At 38.3% G+C, this 24,031-nt stretch overlaps 1 protein-coding gene across 8 annotated transcripts in view; it reads right to left on the bottom strand.

The window, feature by feature from the left end:
* The window catches only part of GARRE1 (granule associated Rac and RHOG effector 1), a 61,328-nt gene that overhangs the window by 17,047 nt on the left and 20,250 nt on the right, over positions 1-24,031 (bottom strand). For 7 of the 8 annotated variants that reach the window (XM_054840667.1, XM_054840663.1, XM_054840671.1 and 4 more), the window contains 6 exons: positions 13,822-15,159; positions 4,756-4,962; positions 2,245-2,385; positions 1,868-1,963; positions 1,580-1,741; positions 484-642 (listed from right to left, as the gene is read on the bottom strand). In XM_054840667.1, coding sequence (XP_054696642.1) covers positions 484-642; positions 1,580-1,741; positions 1,868-1,963; positions 2,245-2,385; positions 4,756-4,962; positions 13,822-14,316 — 1,260 coding nt within the window. In that variant the 5' untranslated portion in view covers positions 14,317-15,159. The remainder of the gene's footprint in view (positions 1-483; positions 643-1,579; positions 1,742-1,867; positions 1,964-2,244; positions 2,386-4,755; positions 4,963-13,821; positions 15,160-24,031) is intronic. The other variant, XM_054840670.1, reaches the window with a different exon arrangement.

The raw sequence follows: 24,031 nt of genomic DNA, 5'->3' as shown, positions 1-24,031 counted from the left end.
GTCCTCTGATGGAGATGTCAGGTAGCATTACTTGGTGCAGAGGACTTCCTGGCTTATGTTGGGCAGGAAACCCAGCTTCCATTCAAAGCAGAGAGGAAATGAAAAAATGGCGATTTTTTTAAAGCTAATCTGAGAGAAGGTGGGAGGGAAGGAAGGGTGTTTCTTTTTAACATGGTCATCTATAGATTGGAAAATCTATTTCACTATGAATCAGAAGTTTCATTTCTTGTGTTCTCTCTAATAATGGAGACTACAGAGTACATGGTACATTCTCTTGTTCCTGTCAACTACAGATACCATCCATGAACTTGCATTCTACGAGGATACATTTTGCTCTTAAATCAAGTTAGCTGCAGTGTTAAAAATGGAGAAACACAAAGTCAGATGCTGGAAATTAATTTCCAAAACTCTTTAAAGTATCTAGTTTCTCTTCAGGATGTTTAAGTAGCTCTCTTTTTGCTAAGGCTATTCATAGTCACTTACCAGTCCAGCTTGGCCAAATAATAATTGTACAGCAGTTTTGCAGGCTCCTCGCCAGGTGGAAGGGCAAACCTGATTTAGTACTTCAGTAACAGGAGAGTCATCCCGTGGTGTAAGTCCATTATGGCATCCAGCTTCCTTAATCAACTGCAGCATTGTGTGCTAAAAAAAATCATAAAAAAATTGTCATACAAAACATGTGATTCAGAAATGTTAACACCAATGCTTCTGTATGTATTTATCATTGTTCTACAGGTTTTTCAAACAACTATAATGTCTGTTACCTCGGAACAGTCTTGTATAACTAGAAGAGCTCAACTGCAGAACAGAAATATGGAAGACCGTCTCTGCTATTTGGAACACAATACTCCTCCAAAATCATAAACAGTATTTTTGTTTATATTCTTGCAAAACGGTTTAATCAAAACTATACAAAGCACTGCAAAGACAACAGAAAAGCAGCATTTTGAGCTGTGGATTGTTTCAACTCTTAAAGGAGCAAGGAACTGGGCTTATCTAAAAAATGTGAAAATGCTGACTTCTGAATGGACATCTTTTCTATTCCTTTATACAGAAAATAAACTTCACAGTTTTAAATTATTTTTTTAAAAAAATGATTAAAGTTTGTAAGAAGATATTAAAAGGACCTTTGCTACAAAATATTTTTTCAAGTACCTCCCTTAGCACTAGGCTGGGCCAGACTTATTTTGGCACCTAAGAAGATAAAAAGCTCTCAAGTGCATCACCTGGTTGGGGCATCGGTAAGGGCTCACCTTCCTCTGCGCTTCTTCAGACCTAACCCACCTATTTTCAAAAAGTTCATAGAAGCTTCATTACCTCCTAGACTTCTATGCTTCTCTCAGATTGGATTGAATTTGCCCAGGTGGTTAAAATGTTATCAGAAGCAGGCGTGGACCTACAATGTTATCAACATCTTGTTTCCACAGGAAGTCAGGCTAAAAATACGCACTTTTAAATACAAGTTTGGCACTGAATTTCTACTGCAGTTGTTCTCTGAATTTTAAGGAGTTCTACTCTCTTTTTTTTTTTTCCTTCCCCCCCGCCCCTTCACTCCTGTGGTCAGATTCAGAGTTATTACCGTTTTCAGCTTCAGGTTTTCTGCTGCAGACTCATTAAAGGATATTCCTTTCAGAAAATGCGATCCTATCTGAACAGGTACAGTGGGCAGTTCACACTGAATTGGCTGAGGTGGAGTCTGTCTCCTTCCTGTTTGCTGGGCTTCAGCTTCACTGCAACAGCCCTGAAATATAAAAGAACAGATCAATTAGAAGAAATGAAGACTTAGAAAATCCTAGTATGAGTCTTTTTTTAATAGTTATTTTCAAGGTGAGGAGGGATGAAAGAAAGCAGGTTTAGCAGATCCTACCTGAAGACTTGCTTCAATAGCTTTTGGGTTCAAGTGGAAGCCAGCCTTCATTGCATATTCGCAATGGCCTAAACTCTCCAAAGCCACTTTGTAAGCCTGACGTTAAACAAAAAGTTGAGATAGAACAGGCATATCAGCAAGTAAGTAAGCACGCAGTCATTGTGTCTGGATACATAAGAATTGTTACATGGATTTACGCTACTCAGTTCTACAGCATACACACATTTATCATATAAGATTCCTATACTGTAATTCTCAAATACCTCATGGCTGCCTGCGGTACCTATTTCTGCAGTAATATACTCCTTCCATATTTCATTCCTTGGCCCACTGACTGTACTACATGCACATGGAAGCAGCAGACTTTAAAAACTCACCTGCAAAGCACTGTCAATTTTCATGTTTAGCTCTTTGAGCTGATGTTCAGGGATTGCCACAGTCTGTGAACAGAAAAGTTGCTGAACTTCAATTCCTGCCAAACATCCATCACAGCCTCTTTCTCGCAGTCGAGATGTGGCCTGCAACGTAAAATAAAAATCCAGGGTAAAGAGGTTCAACATTAAACCAGGTCAAGCTTAATTAAATTAAACCTGGTGGAAAGGATCTGGAGGAGATTATTTATTATAGCTTATTAAACCTCTACTGCTACTTTAAAAGCACAAATCTCATCTAATTTGTACGGCATATAGGTGTTGGCTAGCAACTTAATTCAACATTGTTTGCTGTTACTATTTCAGCCTCTCTCAGGACTAAGGGTCCTGTTACACAGGCCACGTGATGACTGCGGTTACCAAAGGAGGGACTTAGAACTTCAGCATAAAGGGTATTACTTGCCACAGAAACAGAAGACACATTTAATCATGTGTACAAACACTCCTGTGTACATAAGAAGATGTATTTTATAAAATTAAAGGTGATTATTCTGGTGCAATTTGAGAAGAGCCACACAAGACTAAGATCAACTTAGCACAGCAAGAGAATAGCTTTCTGTAACATGATTTTGAAAAAGGAGAAATAGGAAAACCCCAATATCTAGATATAACTGTAAAATATTACACTACGTAGCAGGGTAAAGGAAATAGAAGCCTACTCTCAATGGCATTTGAGGCCTCAGATACAGCTTATTTTTCAGTCTAGGAAGGAGTCTTGCTCTAAAGCAGTATGTCCAAATTGGGAATTTTTGGTACTACAGCCAATGGACAGATACATTGGCACATATAATAAGTTACAGCATTTTCCAAGTGAAAAATCTTAAAAAATGAAAAATAGTTTTGAGCTATTGACAAAGTATCATCTTAAACTTTATTCTGAAACAGCAGTGTATTCTCCTGCCAAAGAGGCTAGTTTTATATGGAAATAATGGATTGCCTTCTACTCCACAAAGTAAAATTTTGGAAAGTTTTCAGTACTTCAAATCTCCCCTCTATCAAAAGGACTCGTGTATTAGTCTATCTACAATTCTAAGAGAGAAAAAGAGAGATTTTATCTATTTACAGAGCACAGAGTTTTCTTATGCTATCCTAAAACCCCACACAAATACTTCAGATTAGTTATTTTAGTCAATCATAGAAATTAAGATGTTTCTTCTATTGTTATTCTGGAACTAGGGAGAATCTGTATTTTTCTCTTCTCCCCACGTATGTTTAATAAAGGGTTTGATTAGTGTAATACTTGTACTAAACTCTATTTTGAAATACAGGTTTTATTAACAGAAGTAGCTGAAGTGAGCTGTTAAGGAGGTAAAAAAAAGAAAGTTAAGGTCCCAGATTCTGTAAACTCAAGTTTAATTTTAAACACATTTTAAACAAACTTGATAGCAATTGCAGAGCATTTCTAGAAATTGTAACACAGTTTTAAGGAACTAAGTGTATTAAACATAAACAAACTATTTTTTATGCAAAAGGAGTAAAGCTATACCAGGATTAGACCCGTTACGATTATCTGTAATACAGCTAAAGCACTCCCAAGTCCTTATTTTATCCAGTGAAATAAACTTACGCTGCAGTAAAAGTTACAAATAATTCCTCTGCATTCATAGTTCTAAAGGAAACTTGTTTGCTTTCATATACCTTGCAGATGTTAGTTGCTAAATGGAAACCTTGACAAGATTTCCAGTCAAGATGATTAACAAGCCTGTGTGGGCTGCCAAATTAGACTTCAAAAGCACATGCTCCAAGTTACTTAAATTTAAGGAAACCATGAACTCAGTGTCTGAATCCGTTTTTATCTATCAGTCTGCAGACTTCAGTAGTGCAACGGAAAGCAGAAAAACTCATAAAACTAATTTTCTTTGTAAAGTACTTTTTTCGACAGGAAAAGGAAGGATTCCACAGATGGCAAGTGTCTGTGAAAATAAAAGCCCAGAGAGTGGTACATTTAAGTAATACAATTAACATTCCAACAATTGATGGATCAAGCAGCATCAAGCTTGACAGCATGAAGACAAAAGTGCTAAAAGTTACCGTAACTATTTTCAAGTATAAAATAGAATTCATGCTGAAAATTAAGAGAAATAGACATTATCTAAATTATTTTTGCTCTGTTTTTGCAAAGACTTTTTTTTTTAATTCCCTCTGTCTGCCAAACCACATTTGAACATTGTTAATTCACTACTAAAACCAAAAAGCTATTTGTGCACTCCTTATGTACAATCCTACCACAAAGAAACTTTACACAGGGCAAAGATAGTATAATCACCATATAGGTAAAACAAGTTTTAGCATCTGAAACTAACTGCACCACATTTCCCCCCCCGCCCTTCAAATATAGCATGTCTTTAAAATCAGAGATTTTCTTCCTTTATTAGGGCATCCAGCCTGAATTTAGGTTTCACTAAATGTAACTGCCATTTCACTAAATATAACGTCACTACAGCAAGACCTCCATACCTCTGCTGCTCCTCTCCAGGATCTTATTGCCTCTTCTAGCTCATTTGTGGGGCTTAAATTTGAGGCTCCAGCCCCACTAATGCTCTTTCTCTCCTGAGCTACAGCTTCAGCAAAGCAAGAGTGTGCCACTGGCTGGACCTTCTGCAAAGCTTGTGACAGGAACTGAAAGTGGACCTGCATCACCGTCAAGAAACATCTCCCAAGTACCTGCGGGAGAAGAAACAAACCAGTTTCAAGCAAATAGAAGATTTCACATAAGTTTTCCTTCTTCCTTTTTGTTCAGTGTTTGGGATAAGGAATTAAGTTAAACTCAGATTTTTTTTTTTAATTAAAATAATGCTTCAGATTCTAAGTAACACATGATATTTAACCATTTACTTAAGGTAAACAGTGATTGAGCATTGGTTTCTGAATTAAGGAGTAAACAGACTGATCTTCATGTCATTTTTAATTCTGCACTCAAGTTATGGCAATTTGAAGAATGAAAAGCTTGTTAAGTTACTGAGCAATATCAAGCACATTAAACAATACAAAAATGGGAGTAGTATATTATCACAAAGTCAACAGCAAAACCCACCTGCACATACACCTAGCTGAATTTATGCTAAAAAAATCCAAAACAAAAAAAATCTGAATAATTTAAAATCAGAAGAGTTTCATCCAGCAGTTTATCTTCAAAGCAGAGCAGTAACCAGTAATAAGCATGAAAAACATTGCCACATAATACAGTGGCAACACAGTACCATTTTTAGAATACAATAGTGACTGCAGAATGCACGCACAAAGTTGCAGCCCTGTCACTTGCATTGTCTGACAGAACTGCTAACGATGGCACAAATCTTCTCTTCAGAATATTTTGGTGAAATGGGTCATGCAATACTCACTCGGAAAGCCTGAGAAAAGGCAAGGAAGCAAAGGGCTGCCGGTCCCTCCCCGTACATGCTGGGCTGAGGGCAGCACCAGCATTGTGCTGGAGAAGGGGTGCCCACCTCGGCCAGCCAGAGCTGGGTGCCGTGTCCTGGACCTCTGTCCCTTGCATGTTTGCACCCCCCATTTATCTCCCCCTCTCACACCAATACTAATGAGAATTATGACCAAAGACAGACATATGCCTGAGTTACTACAAGCAAAACATAACGGGTCACACAAATGGAGTACTGAGATGCAGCCACCGCATGTGGAAGAACAGACAGGAGTGCAACCATCCAGAAGGACAACGTGGAGAGCAAAGCAGCATGAACAGGAGTGCTCCATCTACCTTCAGGGCCATGCTCTTCTAAGCAGATGAAAGCTTACAACAAAGCGTAACTAGAACACAGCAGAGAAGCAAGTATTTTCCAAATTACTGCAGAAAGTATTTAAAAGCTATTTGAAGTGTTTTGTTTCTTTTATGGAGTTTGTCACACAAAGTGGTTTAAAATGTATATTTGACTTTGATTTATTAAGAAAGACTCAACTTGAGTTCCATTTTAGGAATAATTCATAAAATACACAGATAATGTACAAAGCCATCGTGCCTTGGAGCAAATAAATCATCTGGCTTATTTTCAGCTACATTCTTCTGGAATAAAAATATTCAGACACAATGATCTTACTGGCAAGACTCTGTAGTCACACGAACAGTTATATGCATTAACTATCTACTTCAGAAGAACCAGTGATGGCAATGCTTTTTTCCATTGCATCCGGACTTCTTTTGACATTCCATTCTGGTTCAATCACTTCCCTTCTTTGTACAAGGCATAAAATTAAACATTTTTGGTACTTTGACTGACCTCTGAAAGTGGAGTTTGCCTTATTAAAAAAACAGTCAGCAAATGATAAAATGAATAAAACTCCAACTTTCCTGGCTACAAGATTATTAAGATTTATAAGAAAACTGCGGGAAAAGGCAACTGGTGATCTGAATATTTCTGTGTACGAAGAATGCCGTTCTCAGGGGAAGAAGAAACTAGGACTCATTAGGAATTTCAAGCCGATTAAGTTTCAAAGAATATTTAAGGTACAGAGGTTGAAGTTTCCCCTGCCTGGGAATAATGCTCAAAATAAACAAATGATTTCGTTTTTAAGGGGCAGCACACAACATTCCTGGTGTAATTTACAATGTTAAACAGTAAAGATAAATAGTAACATCTGCTTTACTGAACTTCTATTTTGTTTGAAAAATAATCTATTTCAGTCTTCCTCAGAAATGGGTAAGGATGGTTTTAACTGCTTAAATAAAATCTAAGTGGTGGAGGATTTTTGCCCTGTTAAACACTCACTGCAGATGCCAAACTCACTTTGCTTTAAAGCTCACTTCTTGAGGATTTTCTTCCAAAGAGCTGAAGCTCTGTCTTAACTGGGGGAAGCAGCATGACCGCTACCAGTTTAACAAATACAGCCAGGGTTGGCCAGCAGTTACCAAAGTGTGTAAAGCAATATACTAAATCTCTGTTGTGAAATCTGAAGAACAATATTAGCATATGGATGTGGGTTTTCCACAGTTAAGAGACACCACCATATCTTTCTCGAGTTTATTTTTGCCTACTTTCCCATCCAGAAGTGTTTGACTCCCCTCCTTCAGACCATAATAAGAACAAACTCAAACCTAGAGACTATGTAGTAATCAAAGATGAACTGGAATCATCACAGACGTCAACTATTCAGTTTTTCTTGGTAGTGGTGGTGTTTTCTTGAACTATTTCGTAGAATCATTTACATTGCATATACAATAAGGTCTTCAGCTTGCAAACCTGTTGTCCCAAGAAATACAGCTCTAGCACCTTGACTTTCCTATCCCGTTGCCAGGTAGGGCAGCTATCTATCTCAGCAGCTGAATAACCTCACCTAAAGGAATCTGTTTTCCTGTTTAGGCAGTTGGAAGCAATGAGACTTTTTTGGAAGGTCTCACTTCAGACTTCCTTGTCTCTGAAACAGGTGATGAGTTTAATCAAACTGGATACATACGAACAGGAGCATCAGGTGGAGATGCAGTGTTAGGTTACTCGTCACATATTATCCTCCTAGTTAGGGGACATAATCAACTTTGGAATATTTTCCTGGACAAAGAGCACATATAAAATTGCCAGATTTCATTGCTAAACAGTGATGCCATGCAAATTCCCTGGCAGGCAAACCTTATACAACAGATTCTTTAAAATAGAACACTACCACTAATAAAGTTAGCAAATAACCACTGTCAAGCTTCCAAGCTTGAGACAAAGACTGACCTGCAGATCCAAGTACCATTTTATGTAGCAGAATTTTTTGGCCCCCCCCTCCCCCTTTCCTTTTTTTTCTTTTGGCTATTTCCCTAAACAAACAAAACACTCAAAAAACCAAAACACTGCAACACGCTTATTCAGTGGTTTCCTACTACCCCCATTTCCCTTAACAGAGTTCTTAATGGCTTTGGAAAGGATAAGCCCTGTGCACAACCTGTCTACCCACTGAAGAGACCAGATTAAAACAGCAATATAATGAAGTTAAAAATGAGGCATGACTCAAACTGGTATACCAGATTATGAGATAACTCCCTTTCCCACATATTATTGAAAGTGGGCAAAATATTATTCATTTTTACTATGTAGCAATGCCCTGCAGTTAGGAAGAGTGATCTCATGACCAAAACACCTCCAAGGGAAGACACGATCCTGCTCATTGAAAAAAAGAGTCACCTACAAGATAAACTAGATTCCAGCAGAAGTTGCACCCTTACACGTACAGTATTAGGACACATGGGCAACCTAGATTCATTTTTGCTAACAGTCAACCTAAAAGCCCAGAGGTGATAATCTGATATTGACAGTTACTAAAATGCTCACTATAATTTAGCAAAAAAGCATTTAAGTGTTAAGCATTTTAAAAATAAAAAGCAGCAATTAAAACATAATACAAAATATTTTTAAAGACAATGCTAGCAGATCTGAGAGCAGACCATGAAATTATAGACCAAGACAAGAATACAATGGCATTCCAGTAAGCCATAGCATTTTTTCTTATTTGATGCAGCTTTTTGCTATTAACAGTTCTTCAACTCAGAAAAGTCTGAAGCCAATCCCTGCAAATCACAGGAAAGATAATAATTTAAAAAAATATTTAAATTGGGCTTTACAACGCTTGCCAAGGAAAGCCTACATTTTATATTTGCTCAGACATTTTTGTCCCACAAGCTTCTTGTTCAAAAGTCTTCAGTTATTTTATACACATAAAAGCCAAAAATTATCTCCGTTTAATACAAAACTTAGCATCCAAGTAAATATCCTGTGCCCATTCATGTTTTCCTTTGGTTTAGAAAGGCAACATGTACATCTGTGTCATTACTATCACTTTAAGACAATACACAAGCTCCACATAACTAAAACACGATTCATTCTTTGTATTTTGCAGTACTAAGGCTGCTGCAAAGCTTCACAAAAGATAAGGAAATTACAGACTTTTTTCCAGTTTTAATTTTTTTTCCCCACAGGATTTCCTTTAACACTTTTATTAGCAGAAGTACAGTTTTACTGCATTCTTCCAGCATACAAAATTTTAACAACAGATCTGGAAAACTTAACATAAAACACTCTCTTGTTCCCCCTGACTTCCAAGCTGTTCCTCACCCCATACAGGCACAACACACGTGAGAATTCAGAGTTTTTTGAAATGAGAAAAGGAAAGGCAGAAAATAAAAATCAGCATTTGCATTTCTGAAATTAAAAGAAACCTTGGGAAACTCCATCTGTCACCAACACTTTGATCACGAGAAGTCACCTCCTTACACATCCTGGCAGACAGCTCTGAACTAGCAAGCTCTGTTCTGCTAAAAAACAATACATAAATTAAAATCCTCACCCGCTGCTGCTACCGTCCTGGTTGTACAACCATTTTTAGTCCAAATTCAAGTCAGTGTATGTTCATCAGAACTTGAAGTTCTCTTGATATTGCCTCCCCTGGGGGCTAGAGCCCACTACACTAGATAAAAACGTGTGGCACCTCAGAAAAGCCATAGCTCTCCGCTAAATTTCTAAAGCCAAACCCGCACTGCTTGTATTTCTCATTCTTCCTCAAAACATACAGCCTTTGTTGAGGAAGGCTTAGGAGAAGTATGTTTTCCTTAGCTGGGCTCATGCATACAAAAAGCCTCATTCTCACGTCCTTCTCATCAATTTGGGGTTCTGTCCTCCCACCCCACTGTGAATTACAACTCACCTCCCACTGCTTCCATAATACCAGACTCCATCCCTCAAATAAGAGGCTCTGGAGTACCTCTTCAGAGGATATTGCTGAGCTGCCACTCAGACATTCGACCATCTCTCAATTCTTTCTCAGAGTTGTAAGTTCTTTCAGCCATCTACTAGAGAAGCTGCAAAAGCAACTTCAGGTATTAGTGTATTGCCTCCCTTGTATTTTCCAAGGAAAAAGTTACATTGCCTCTCACACTCTCTTTAGCCCTTGTTTCCCCTGGTCAGTGAACTGAGGCAAAAAGCCAGGCAAGCCCTTTATATTTTTCAGCTTCCATTGTGAGTTTTTTTTATCCTGCTGGTAGTTTTATGAAATGTTAACTTTTGTATAGATCAGGGAAAAACCCAAAACCACACTTTTTTTTTTTTAAATTAAAGTTTCAGCTGAGTCTTTGTCCTGGTTCTGGCTAGGATAGAGTTAATTTTCACAAGGAGCCACAACAGGTAAGCCAAGCTGGCCAGGGGGGCTATTTCATACAATGTGACCTCATGCTCAACATAAAAGGGGGGCTAGTCGGGGAGAGGCAGGTTTGGTGTGGCTCTGGGGCGGTCTGAGTGTGGGTTGAGTGTCTGGTGGGTCAGTCATGGGATCGGTAAATTGCTTTCTGTTGTCATCCATTGTGAACATTCCATTATCAGTACTGTTGTTTGTTTCCCTCTCCCTTGCTGTCCCAGTAAACTGTCCTTATCCCAACTCATGAGGCTCTGCCTTTGCTTTTCCCATTCTGCTCCCCATCCGGCCGGGGAAGGGCTGAGCGAGCAGCCATGTGGTGCTCAGCTGCAGCTGGGGCTAAACCACATCAGTCTTCAAATCACAGAAAAGCAGAGTAGGAGAGTATCTCAGAAGGTCATCCTACTGTCCCAAGCAAGGAGCAATTTTACCTGGGTCAGTTTTGCTGGATGCAGGTTTAACCTGTTCTGTAAGTTCTTCATGATGGAGGCTCCCTACCCTTTGTAGCAATCCACGTCAGTGCTTCACTAACATTACAAAGTATTTCCACAACATCTAATATGAATCTTTCCTTCTGAAATTTAAGTTCATTACTTCTTGCTCCACCTTATGTGGATATGAAGAAGAGAACACTGCCACGTCTTCTGGCAGCTTCTTACATACCTGAACAATTCTGATTTTCCTTCTTAGTCTTCTCTTCTGTAGAGTCAGTCTTTTCAATTTGTCTTCTGAAGTCCTATTTCCTGGATGTCTGATTACTCTTGCTACTCTCCTCTGGTGTCTCTCCAGTTGCTCACTATTTCTCTAAGTGCAACAGCAGTGGTGCGTGGGTGCACTGTTGTATTTAAGGCCATAATAACCAAAGTGAAGAGAGCTGAATGCTTATTTCATGGTTCTTGAAGGTTATAGTCGTGTTAAATACAACTGCCTCTTTGCACAATAGCAACAATACTGATTTATTATTTGCAACCACACAACACTGACTCCTACGAGCCCAACATACAACTACCATAAGCCCTAGAATTGTTCTTCAGAATTGCTGCCCAGTGGGCTCCATTTGTAAGGATGAAAATTTCTATTTAAATATTGTAACATTCATTTTTTTCCCCCCTCTGAATTCCATCCCAACTGGAAAACTCATTTGTTCAATTCAAGATTATTTTTAATTCAGCAGGTCTTCCAGCATATTTATATCATGTACTTTATATCATATACTTTCAAGTCACCTACAAACTTCAATATATTCTCTATTCTGACCTCTGCCAAGGTCCATTTCGACAGCGAGCAACTGATAACTGCTTCCTGGGCACAATCATCCAACTAGCTTGCCCATATACTTACGTCATCTAAACCATGCTCCCTGGCTGACTTATAAAACAACCGTGTGAGTCAGCGTCAAACCCAAAATTTTACTGATTCTTAAGCAAAAGCAGAATGCAATACTTGTCTCGTTACACAAAAGCTCCCATAAATCTTGCATATTGACTTTTTTTAAAGCTATGTGCAAGATGTAGTTTTAATTAAGAAAAGGTGTAAGAAAAGTATGGTGACAAGTGGTCAATTTCCACAAGATATGCCTAAAAAGAAAACCAAGAAATCCACCTGGTTTGCCTGCATTCTCTTTACATTTGTTCCTGCCAGATAGAGCTGCCTGGTGAAGAGAGCACTGCAGGTGCACATGGAGCTCAGGAACAAGGGTTAGGTCTATACAGGTAAAGCAGGGACCAAAGCAAGTTTCTCTACCTTACGCTGGCAGGACATGCAGCCAACTTACGCAAACAATGCTTTGCTTTTGCTCGTGAACTCCACTCACTGCTGAAGAAGCACTCTCCCCACACAGCGTCTGGGGCAGGGTATGCATTAACACCTAGAACTGCTTGACTAGGTTATAAAAGCAGCACGCAGATAGTTGCCAACATTTTGCAAGACATGCAAGAGTTTCAAAGTCCACAAAAAAATTAAATCTAGAATATAGGTAGTTTAATTAAAATAAGTCTTTCAGCACAGGTATTATCAAGGTCTTTAATTACATAAGCTCACACTGATTTTTAAATTAAAAATACGTATCTTTTTTCCTACAGCCTTAGATAAACATAGTGATATTATTAGATTGTTTTCAAAAATACCTGTCTACAGCAGACATTTATAATATATAGCCAATCTTACTTCATTCTATACTAAGTATACAACACTGAAAACTGTCAGTCCTATTTCTCACTACTATTACATACTACGAATAGCATTCTACTTAACTACTTCATCTGCAAGTCGTGCAGTTATAGAAAGCAGATAATACTTAATATGCACGTGCGTAGAACATGCATCCTTACAAAGCCACCTGAAATCTAAATCAAAAATAAGAGAACTCAGAAATAAGTTTTCCACTCAGGATGGAATTCTGTAGGAAAAACTTTGCAAAGACTGCTGTAAAGAAATATGGAAACACAAAGAACTACTTAAAACACCAGGGATTCATATGTGGCTATCACTTAACACTGCCTGGTACATAATCAAGACATTTACTACAGGAGACATACCCAGAAATACCCACCCAGGCATGATAAAGTTGAGAGGATTCCCAACTCTCAAAACCTCTGAATTCTGACTGTTGGGCACCTGCTGCCAGCACATGGCAATTATAGCAGAGTCATGACAAAGTTTTACAGCACAAATCTCTCATGCTAGCATGGTATTTGCCTTTTAAGCACAACAGCTCACAATGACAGAAGTGTTGTGAAGAGTGATAAAACATTACTTTACACAAATTTTGATCATTAGTCAACTAATGCAGTTTTACACAAACACCGATGACAATATGCCACTCCCAAGTGTTCAGGTTTCCCCTCAGAATGGATAATACCAAGGAAAGTATAGGTTAATTTAGAATATAATGGCTTAATATTGTTAGAAATATTAGCTAACAGAACACAGAAAATGTTTAAAACTTCTATTTAGTTGGTTTGGGGGGGCAAGGTGTTGGGTGGGGGGTTTTTTTGCATTGTTATTATTTTTAAACTATGCTTAGTTCCCCCAAAGAAGGGCGTTGTTGGATTGCTGGTTATAACTTTAAATCATATAGAAGACTACCATTTAGAATTGTATAGGTAGTACAATTTAATTATTACTCATCTTATTGCATTAAATCTTTAAATAAAGTACAAGTTCTTATACAGAAATACCCACTAAATACCTCATTCAACATAGTTGGAAGTCAGGTACTGCAAATCACTTAATACTTTCAAAAAGAAAACATAAGAATAGAAGAGTTTCTCTTTTTATCAGCATTGCCCACAAATACAAAGCAAGGCAGAGAGAACTTTTGGCACAGAAAGGATTTTAAAGAGAAGTCCAATTAAGAAGGAATGATACAAATTCACATGCAAACCAGTATCCCCCAAGGTAACTTACCTCAATGTCTTGTAGGCTGAACTCTTTTTGATCTTTAAAATTTGCAGCTCCTGCACTCAGTTCCATCAGCATTTTTGCTATTTCTGGTTTTATTGCTGCTGTGAGTCGACTTGCTGCTTCCATGACATGTTCCTGCACGTCTTTCAGTTGCATAGCTGCCTTAGAATAGTGCGAGTTCCTAAATACACTGCTGAAAAGGTCTGTAAGGAAAGTGCTCGTACGGCAAAACACGTTGAGTGCATCCAGATATTTGGAGATTCCCTGCTGGATGTCTGCGATTGGAGTAGTATGGGACACAGGGTGGTTGCAGCTGCCTGCAGCAGCCGAGGAGACCAAAGGGGATGCTGGGGTTGTAGATGCCAGCGGTGCGCTCAGGGTCCTGCCTAGCTCAGGCATTTGATACTGCTGGTGTTGCTGCACTTTTTGCTTGGACCCGCCAAGCAAAAAGCGCCGCTTATAGTCCATTTTGCTTTCTTGTGCACTACAGCAATACATAAGTGAGTGCTTGTCCAAAGATTTCTTGAATTAACAATCACTTGTCAAATTCCTTCCTCAACTATATAGTTATGTACAGTAACAGTGGAGGACTGTGTACATAGGTTTCACAAAAGGCATTTCAAAAAGGCAAGCGTCTGTATAATCTGTATCAGCAGTGAGAAAGGCAGCAGATTTGCTGACTTGGTATTTTCAGTGTTCAGTGCAGCCCTGCTGCAGTTATAAACTGTACTCAAAAAGCAAGCCGAAGTATCTTAGTAATGCTCTGTCTCTTGTTTGGTATTCCACTCTGCACACAGAGAAGCAACACTGGAGCAGAGAAGTTATCGCCTACAATTTCTTCATGAGCATATTATTGTCACTTGCTGTTTAGTCTACAAAAGTTATTTTTGTCAATGCAAATAATAGTTTTAGAAGCAGTACCTTAATACAATTTTCCCGTTAGCATTATCAGGAAAAGTGGAGCAAACCGCTGATCAACAGCGATTATAAAGCAGTGCAGAGGCTCCTTCCTTGAAAAAGCAAATCCTTATGTCAGCAGATCAAATATCTTCAAATGTCTTGACAGATCCAGTCTGCCAAATTAGTTTATTTGTAGTGTCTCTTCTTAATACTGGAGGGGAAAAAAAAATCTGGACTCTGTTTACAGAAGACTTTGCAAGTAGAAGCTATTAAAAAATTAGAGTGTTTATTATTGCAAGCCTTCTTCCCCTTTCCTTGTTTGTTGAGGTAGTTGTTTCCGTTGTAACATTAAGAAGTGGTGCTTCCAGACTGCATTTGCCCTCAATTGTAGACTCAGAACAAAAATGCACAAATGTATTTGTAAGGCCTCTAGGTCATTTCCTGTAAAGGGGGGGGAAAAAAAAAAGTTTAAAACATTATGGAACAATGAGAAGGTTTAAGATTTTAACTCCTGCAGCGTCCTCTTATACTTCTCTAGGCGTATGTTGTCAACAATACACAAGGTCCGAAGGGAGAGTTGCACTGACATTTTAAAAGGCAGTTACAAGTTGGTATCATCCTGTTACTAAACTCAACACTGCTGAATGTTTTCTTATTAATTCTCCCATCCTAGACTGTCAAACTTAAGACTATAGTTAATCCCCAGTTGCAACCCTTACACAGTTGACAACAGTGGAAGGTTATTAATGCAGAGCTCAGGGGGAGTTAATCACATTTTCTAACCTCATCCTTTTTAAATAATTTAATTCTTAAGTCAATGAAACCTTTTTTCATGCACCATAATTTATGGCAGAAATCTGAGACTCCCATTGATTTTAATATTTACTAAATCAACAGATGCAGGTTCTTAATTTTTTTTTCAGTACAACAGCAGACAAATCTGTCTATATCCTGAGATTAGCTGAAAAATACAACAGACACATCCGATTTCAGGATGATGGAACAGCATCTATTGTATACAAGATATTATATGAGGCAGAATTGTCTAACAATCTCAGACATGAAAGTAGGGAGGAAATACAGCTTCTAGTACTGCCCTGCTCCTACTAGCAAACTCTGGTGCAGCTGGAGAGCCAAGAGCGCTTTTTCAATGGCATTTGTATGAAGGTGAACAGAGCCAGAGCAGTGAGAAAGGGTCGGTTTGCAGTAGGAGATGTTCAAGGCCAGGTTGGAGGAACTGGGGCTTCTGTAAAAGGGCATGAAGATTTTTAAGCCCTTACCCTTGGCCAGACAGAGCTCTTAAATGGACAGGGCTTGGCATCTCATGATCATGTTTACAGCTTGGAGTCATATATCCATACAATGGTCAGTTATCCTAGGAGCTCATTTATATATCGTTATATATATACACACACACACATTGTGTGACAAGAGATTTTTAAAATTTTTTTATGCACTATGAATTTATAGCTAGTTAATTAATTCCACCTCAATCATCTTCCTTTCTTCTGTGACAGTCAGAACTGCATTGAGCTAAGTACCTCTTACCCACCAGCTAGGTTGAGGTGGGAAACCCCATACTACTGTTCTAAGCAGCTAATTTGCTACAGTCTTCCTCACTTCAAGAGAGAAACATCCTATTTCTTAAGACTGCAAAAGACACTGATTAACGATGTCAGGACATTATCAGAAGGAAAGTGTAATGGAGAGAAATACAATTTGTTCAATCAGTTTATCAAGTCCCAGCCCTTAGTCATGCTTTAGGCCACTCTCTCTCTCTCCTACACATACACGTTAACTTGATCTGATCAAATAAGGACACTTTTCCTTACCGTGGTAATTGCGACGTACAAGGCTAACATCAAACAGAAATTCATAATGGTTTTTTTTCCCTGAGCACTTAAAAGAATAATCCAGATATTAACAGGAAGGAGCCCTTTAATTCAACAACAAAACAATTCCTTAGCTATTATATTTGAGATATGAAACCTGTATTAATAGTGTCAAAATGGTTGGGGAATAAAGATTTTTATCTTCAGTCAAAATTTCTTATTTCCACCTGTCTGAAGAAACAAGATACCAATTCATTCACATAATTTGTTTTGACACATACATACAATACATAATCCCAGAGATAATGAAGCAGGCAAGACACAGCAGGACAAAACAACATATAGAGCCGGATAATCTCACACCCACTAGAACAACAGACACACAAGTTTTTAAGGAAGTCATCGCTGCAGATGGTTCTGCTTCTGAGATCTAAAGCAAATATTCTTTCATGTTCCCAATTTTTAAAACATGCTAAATAGATAAAACACAGCAGAAATTACCATACACATTTCAGCATCCCCTCCTAAAGTACTCTAAGCTGATTACTTTCTGTTCTAATAACTACTTTTTACTTCTCTCAATATTCACATTGAATGCATCAAAAATAAAAAAAACTCATTAAAACCAGAATTTTCTAACTCTTGGTATCATACACATAGCTGAAAATATTTTTCTCCTTGCTTTACAAGCTATGGTGCCTTACAGTAGAAAGCATGATTAAATTGGTTTTCTTGATTGCATATAAATGTAGATGGAACAAAAGAGCTAGTTAATTTGTATGCATTGTATAAGCAAATTGGTGATTATTTTCCCTAAGTAGACATGAATTTCACATTGCAGAGGAACTTAAAAAATGATCCTGAAACATCTAAATGTTAATTAGTGCCAAAAGTAGAAAAAGCTAAGAAGAAGGTGTTTTCAAGCTATACAGCACTGAATTAGACAAGCATATTAGAGACACACTACAGTTTGGTGGTTCTGATTACACACTGAGCCTTTCAGGATCAAGCTAAGACATTGAACCAATCATTTGAAACAGTGTGATATTTAGCCAATGCATGAAACTACTACATCCTAAAAGAACATAAGTGCAATGAGTAGAAAAAAAGTAATGGTGTTTTCGTATTTTCTACAGCTATAAACAAACATGACAAATCATTGTGTTTTACTTCTAGACAATTTCATAGTCAAACCCGCAAGTTTTCAATTCTTCAGCTTCAGGATTCCCTTGTAATAAAATCAAGACAAAAAGCTTAAAAAGGACAGCTTCTATCTTCAGCATCTAAAGAGATGTTTGTTTATTTAGAGGGAGGAAAGCTACTGTTCTCAACACTAGGCATGTGGGTAATGCTACATGTCTTACACCTTCTATAATATTTCCAACATGCTACGTATAAAATAACCATTCTTCCTTTTGCATCTTTTCCTGAAAAAGTGAAGCAGGTAATGTTCCCATGCTCTGCTCTCCTTTCCCCTATGCTACGGTTCCCCCACTGCTCTTGATGCATGGACTACAAGTCAGGGCTCCATATCCTAACTATATGAACTTTATGCCAATCTAACTCACCATACAAGGGGAAAAAAAATAAAATATCAAATAACATGGAAGAACAGTATGTTATCAGTCCAAAATATAAATCTTAAGCTTGTACTTGATTTTGCAGAAAACAGAAATCTTCACAGAAATCAAATGTAGAAAGTATGAAAAAAGTTAACATGCCACAAATAAAAAAAATTTATTCCTCCTTTTCTGTAATCAAGACCAAAGCAGTGCTCTTCATGTACTATTAAACATTGTAAATAGAATATATAGTATAAAAACAAGCTCCACACTGAACACGATCCATCTGAAAGCTATAAAATGCTACTGGAAAAGCTCACCACTCTGTTTATGTTCTCGCTCTAAGGAGTTAATTCTATAGTTAAGGAACTGCTACTAGTTTAAACTATTTGAACTTCTACAGAGAATCAAGCAGACATCTGCATGAGTTGCTCTAAAAATGGCCATATTTGCATAGAGGAAACAGAAATTGCATGAAAATTAGTGCATATGCAAATCAAGTTCACTATTCTTTTTTTTGTAACGTAACATCCAAAATTGTTGGTTTAGATACTTCCCAGAAAATCAAAAGTATTTTCTCCAACTTCACTGATTACAAGAGACACAAATTAACACAGAAGACTTTCAGACAAACGAAATTTGGCACTTCCCAGTTACTGTTTTGGACCAGCAACAAGGGGTCTAATCCCTCATCCATCCCATTTGGGATTACCCTGATAGAAAAGGAGGCAATTTTTTTCTTAAATCAACACAGGAAACTGAGCAGAGGAAGTACCGTGTAAGATGTGCAAGTCTATCACTAGTTAGTTTAGTTACACAATTACCCATACTTCCTTTCAGCCAATTTCATTTATCATCTACATGAACGCTTTGCAGAACATACCAGTTACAATTTTTTTTATTTAAAAAAAAATTTCATGTTTTAAAAAGAGTTCTGATGTAAATTTTAAAAACTGCTTGCAAAGGTGTTCATTATTAATTCCAATATAACAGAGTAAGATGATCCAAAATACCTGAGCTGAATTTTTTGAAAGTAACACTTCCAGATACTGTATGTTGGGTTTAATTTTATGAGACACAGATTCCAAATCTCAGGATGAACTTAGCATTGCAAGCACCATTCACGTAAAACAATCAAACATGAAATCAACCAAGTTCAATTAATGTCCCAAAAAAAAGTAACTCCAAAAGAAACAACCCAGAACAGCCAGATTGCTTACCACGGAAAAGCCTGAGTAAATAAAGCCTACTGCAAGGCCAAAAGGTCAGCAAGCTGCTAGAGCCAAGAGCCTCCTGTCGAGAACAGACTAATTCACTCTCACATTTAGTTACACAAATCTTGTGCAAAACCAAAATAACTGTACTATGAAAGACGTCATTCCACCTTCAAGTTCTGCTGTCACTAATGTGTACATCAGATCCATTACCTGGCCAGACCACCTAAAGTCCAAACATAAATACCTTAAAAAAATAAAAATATCCCAAATGGTCTTCAACATCTGAGTAGCAAACTGGGAGCAGAACAGTAGAGGAAGCCCATGCTCTACTTCCTGAAGACCAGCCTTCCACTGGCCTCACCATTAGCTGGCTCAAAACTAAAAAAGTTACCAGCCAAAGCCCAAGCAACATCAATTCGTAGTCTGCGTGAAAGCCAAGACACAGTAGTTAAACAGGAGAAATGGAAAGTTAGTCCCAGGTAGGGGCCTTGTAAAGTAGCAGTCTGTACCAATGTGCTCAAGGCATAAACAATCCACACCAAATCTTCACCTGGAGGAAAGAACCACAGGCTGCGTGGGGTGTAAAAGGTTATTTCTTGCTTCTCCTTTCAGATAGGCTACTAATTGTAGGTAAGAATACACATTAATTAAAGACAGATGGTGGAAACTATTTCCTCTGAATAAACTTTACAGGATCCTCATAAACAGGTTAAGAAGTCGTCAACTACTTGAGGGGGGGGTGGGATTTAAGACAGACATCAACATAGTAATTTAGAGATTTTAACTGGGAGTTGATTCATTTTACACTATCCCAAACTAAAGATGGATCAAGCTACAGAGTATGTTTAGCATTTACAAACCAAATCTGTTCAAAAATACTAGAAAATGAAATCCACATACCAGAGATTAAACAGAAAGAATATTAGAATTTCAGCAACAAATCTCGTAATGAGAAATTAAATTCTGACTTCAACTAGAACATCTCCAATACTCACAATTAATACGCCCCATCTATTAATGTTAAAATTGCCATAAGAATGACAATTTGAGAATACAAAGGAGTTTCTTAACAACTGTATAATATATTCAACCCACTCATAAAAAGAAAATGTATAGAATCAATGTGGGGGCTTTTAAAATTTGTTTTCATTTTTAAACGCTGTCTTGGACATAAAACTTTTCCAGAGTAACACAAGAGCTGAAACTATGTTTTGAAAATTAAATTTTTCACTCAACAAGAACAGCCATCTTCAAGTAATGCTGACTGGCAGAAAATATGCATTAATCTCTGACATCAACTAAGTTATTTTGCACCTGTAATTTCTTACCAACACATCATAAATACTTAAAGCATGCAAATGCTTTTATAGGGGTTGACAAGTATCATTATCTTCACCACCAGGGCAAATGAGGCTTACAGCTTCTCAGGACTCGCTCCACACAGCTGTCTGGATGCAGGCACACAACAAAACCCCAGCAGCCCACAAGCGCCAGGAGGGAGAGGATGCACGTCCTGGTAGCTCAGCCTCTTGGCAGGCAGCACACGTCACCAAACCCCGATTGCTTTTGGTCAGGTGCCCGTACTTAGGCTACAAAGCCAGAAAGGAAAACTAATCTCACTTTACAAGGCTGATAGCCTTTCTAACAGAGTGGGCTGCAGCCACTAGAAGACCTGGGCACCTCATGAAATGGCTTTTTTGGCTTTTTTTTTTTTTTGTCATCCAAGTTTTAGAAAGGAGGACAGGGGAGAAAGGGGAAGAGAGACAGAAATAGCTTATTATACCAATATCATTTTAGTTCTTGTTAGCTCATGAATTGCTTATTGGGATTCCTTTTTGGCTGCTTGCCCAGAACAGTTGGAGGAAATAAACAAAACAAAAAAAGTAGGCAAGCCAACCCTTAGTGAATCCATTAAGTATCTGTTGGAAACATCCTTCTTCCAGGGTCTCCCCCTCCTAATACCAGCTCACCAGACACCCTGGCCCACTCTCCTGGCTACTCCAGGTTTGGATGGGTGTCAATAGCCACAGTGTTAAAACCGATTCAGTGTCTTCCCTCTCACCAGTCAGGGACCATAGCTCACAGGACATACTCCACAGAGACTATGTAGTTAGCGTAGTTTAACTAGAATCATCAACTTGAGCATCCTATTTAAACGTATACAAATCTAAACAGCCCTGAATTGTATAACTACAGTCCGTATAGAATACACGTGGAAGGTAGAGGTATCTGAATAAGAGTTGTCAGTATACTGAGCTGGATTTTTCCAAGGCAGAGCCTACAGCGCATCAGCAGACTTACTACATTTTGTTTGAAGTAAACTATGTAACACACCAAACAGCACTAACTCAAGTCTCAGCAATAAGCTATGACAGCAAAAGGAAACGCTGGTGAAAGGAACGAGTTAAGCCAGACCTTCTTTCAGATTTAGGTGCCTCCCTGAATGTCAAAAATAGATGCCTGTGTCAGATCAGGATCACTGTTTCAGTCCTCCCTTGGCAATAGGTGCTTACATTATCTATTTTGAAAGCAGGACTAGTTACCTTTCGAAGGAGAACTGTGAGTGCAGAAGAGAAGGAAAAGAAAATAAAGTCCATTTTTGATACAGTATCCTAACAAAGCATTTGCACACAGCATGAGAAACTCCCGTGCAATGTGACTGTCAGCCAGAGGAGACTCAAGACTCCATCTCTCATTTCCCAAAAGAGTGCACTTAACATTAGCCACTAGCACGCTCTCTCTTGCTCTCTTATCACAGCTGTAAAACATACTAAGATGAAGAAAAGGCTCATGGGACCATAGCAAGAGTGAGCATGAACAGCACAAACTTTCTGTAGAAAAGGCACAGCTCTGCCTCCCAGATCAGATCACCTACAGAGTTCTCTGATTCTGGCCACTACCTGCAGGACTGCTTGGGAAGAGATGCCTGCTCACACTGAAAGCCAGCTGCTTACAGCCAGCCATTGGAAAAAATACACTTTTCTTCAAAATGGAGTGAAGGAATGAAGAACTGAAGGCCATGGTTTCAAGGAAGGGATGGAGAGCTGACGATTTCTAAAAAGCCTTGAGAATAAGTTAACATCTATTCCTATAAATGGCCTTTTTCAGCCACAGATTTCACTTCCTGCTGAAAGGAAGGCAGGAAGAAAAGGCTGAACTAGAGAAACACTTAATTAAAGCATACATGGAACAACAATATTACTTGGTGAGACTTGTGCATCATGGTCCAGTTATTGCCATTTGAGGTAATTCCTCCCCCGCCCAAGTCTTTCCTTGCAAACCCACCCAGCACATCATACATGCACTTAAAGCCCTTCTAAGCTACAGCAGAAGCCACTTGTGTTAGACTTTTCTTCACCCCATCACTCCTGATTACAGTTTCATTTCTAAATACAGTAAGCACAGAGTCTAGGATAGCATTTCATTGTTAAAACTTAACAGAGAAAGCAAGCATTAAGCAAACAAAATACAATTGTTTCTCAGTTCTGTAATGATAACTAAAAAAAAAATAATCACGATTTCCCATGTTTCTGCAGAAGACCAGCTTTCACACGGAGGAACACAATAAAACAAACATCAAAAACAGAAAACCCCACCCAAAATCAAAAAACCCTACAATCCTATAATCTCATAGTAGACATCTTAAACCTGGAAGCAGTTTAATCTTTGGGCTCACTTCAGCGATAAGACTAAAGCATATGATTAGTTCCAGTAAAGTCAGTGGTATCTCTCACATACTCAAGTACATTGTCAGATCATGAACTGCAGCTTTCCAGCATAAGCAAATGCCCTATGTACTTTTCAGTATCATTCACTGGAAAGAGAGGTTTTTAATACACATTGTAAAATGCATGCTAAAATTTCTACTAAAATTTGTTAAAGAGGTTCAGGAAATCACCTTGAAGAGTTTAGTTACTGCTGAGTCAGTGTAGATCAATAAAGCAGAGGGCTCTGTGTAAAGCTTTATTCCCACTGTCTTAAAATGATTTGTCCACGGACCCAAATACTGCATAAAAAGCTACTGCACCTAGAAAACTGGGAATAATTCCCACCCTTGACAAAGTACTTAGAGAAGTAATTGAAAGACCTTTTAAATGCTACCTTCAATACATCATCTTCCAGAAGTCAGGTTCTTTTGAAAAAGTTTTCATTGCCCCAAACAAATCATACCTTAAACAAGACTTGGAAAGACAAGTGGACGTAAAAGCCCAAGTCAAATAGTACAGCACTTAGGCATGACATACTACATGCACTTATATATACAGACACAGAACGCTGTAACTTTACAGGACTGAGGGACTAAAATAGGAAACCAGATTCATTATGGATGAATTTATCAACCAATAGATGGGAAAAAATCCTAGCTTCACATACGAAATGATGGGCTCTGGCCTGATCATTACCACTTAGGAAGATCTCTCAGTGTTACAACAGGCTGTTTTTGCTACAGTCAGTTCAGCCTGATGCTGAATGGTAGAGTCAGAAGAGTAATTCTTATGTTACAAATTATTAGCAAAGGAATTTGGAAGGGAGCAGCAGCATTGGGGAAGCCAGAAACATAATTATGCCACTGCATAAATCCATGGTTTACCCACACTTCAAATTTAGCATGCAGTTCTGGTCTCCTTATCACTCTTTCTTACAGTGGGGCTCATTTGGCTTACTAAATAGACTAACCACATGCTCAGGAAATCCTATATGC

The sequence above is a fragment of the Grus americana genome, chromosome 13 (genome assembly GCF_028858705.1).
Source record: "Grus americana isolate bGruAme1 chromosome 13, bGruAme1.mat, whole genome shotgun sequence".
In the NCBI taxonomy this organism is placed as follows: Eukaryota; Metazoa; Chordata; class Aves; order Gruiformes; family Gruidae; genus Grus; species Grus americana.
The sequence above is the reverse complement of the archived record's forward strand: the minus strand, read 5'-3'. Positions and strand labels throughout refer to the sequence as shown.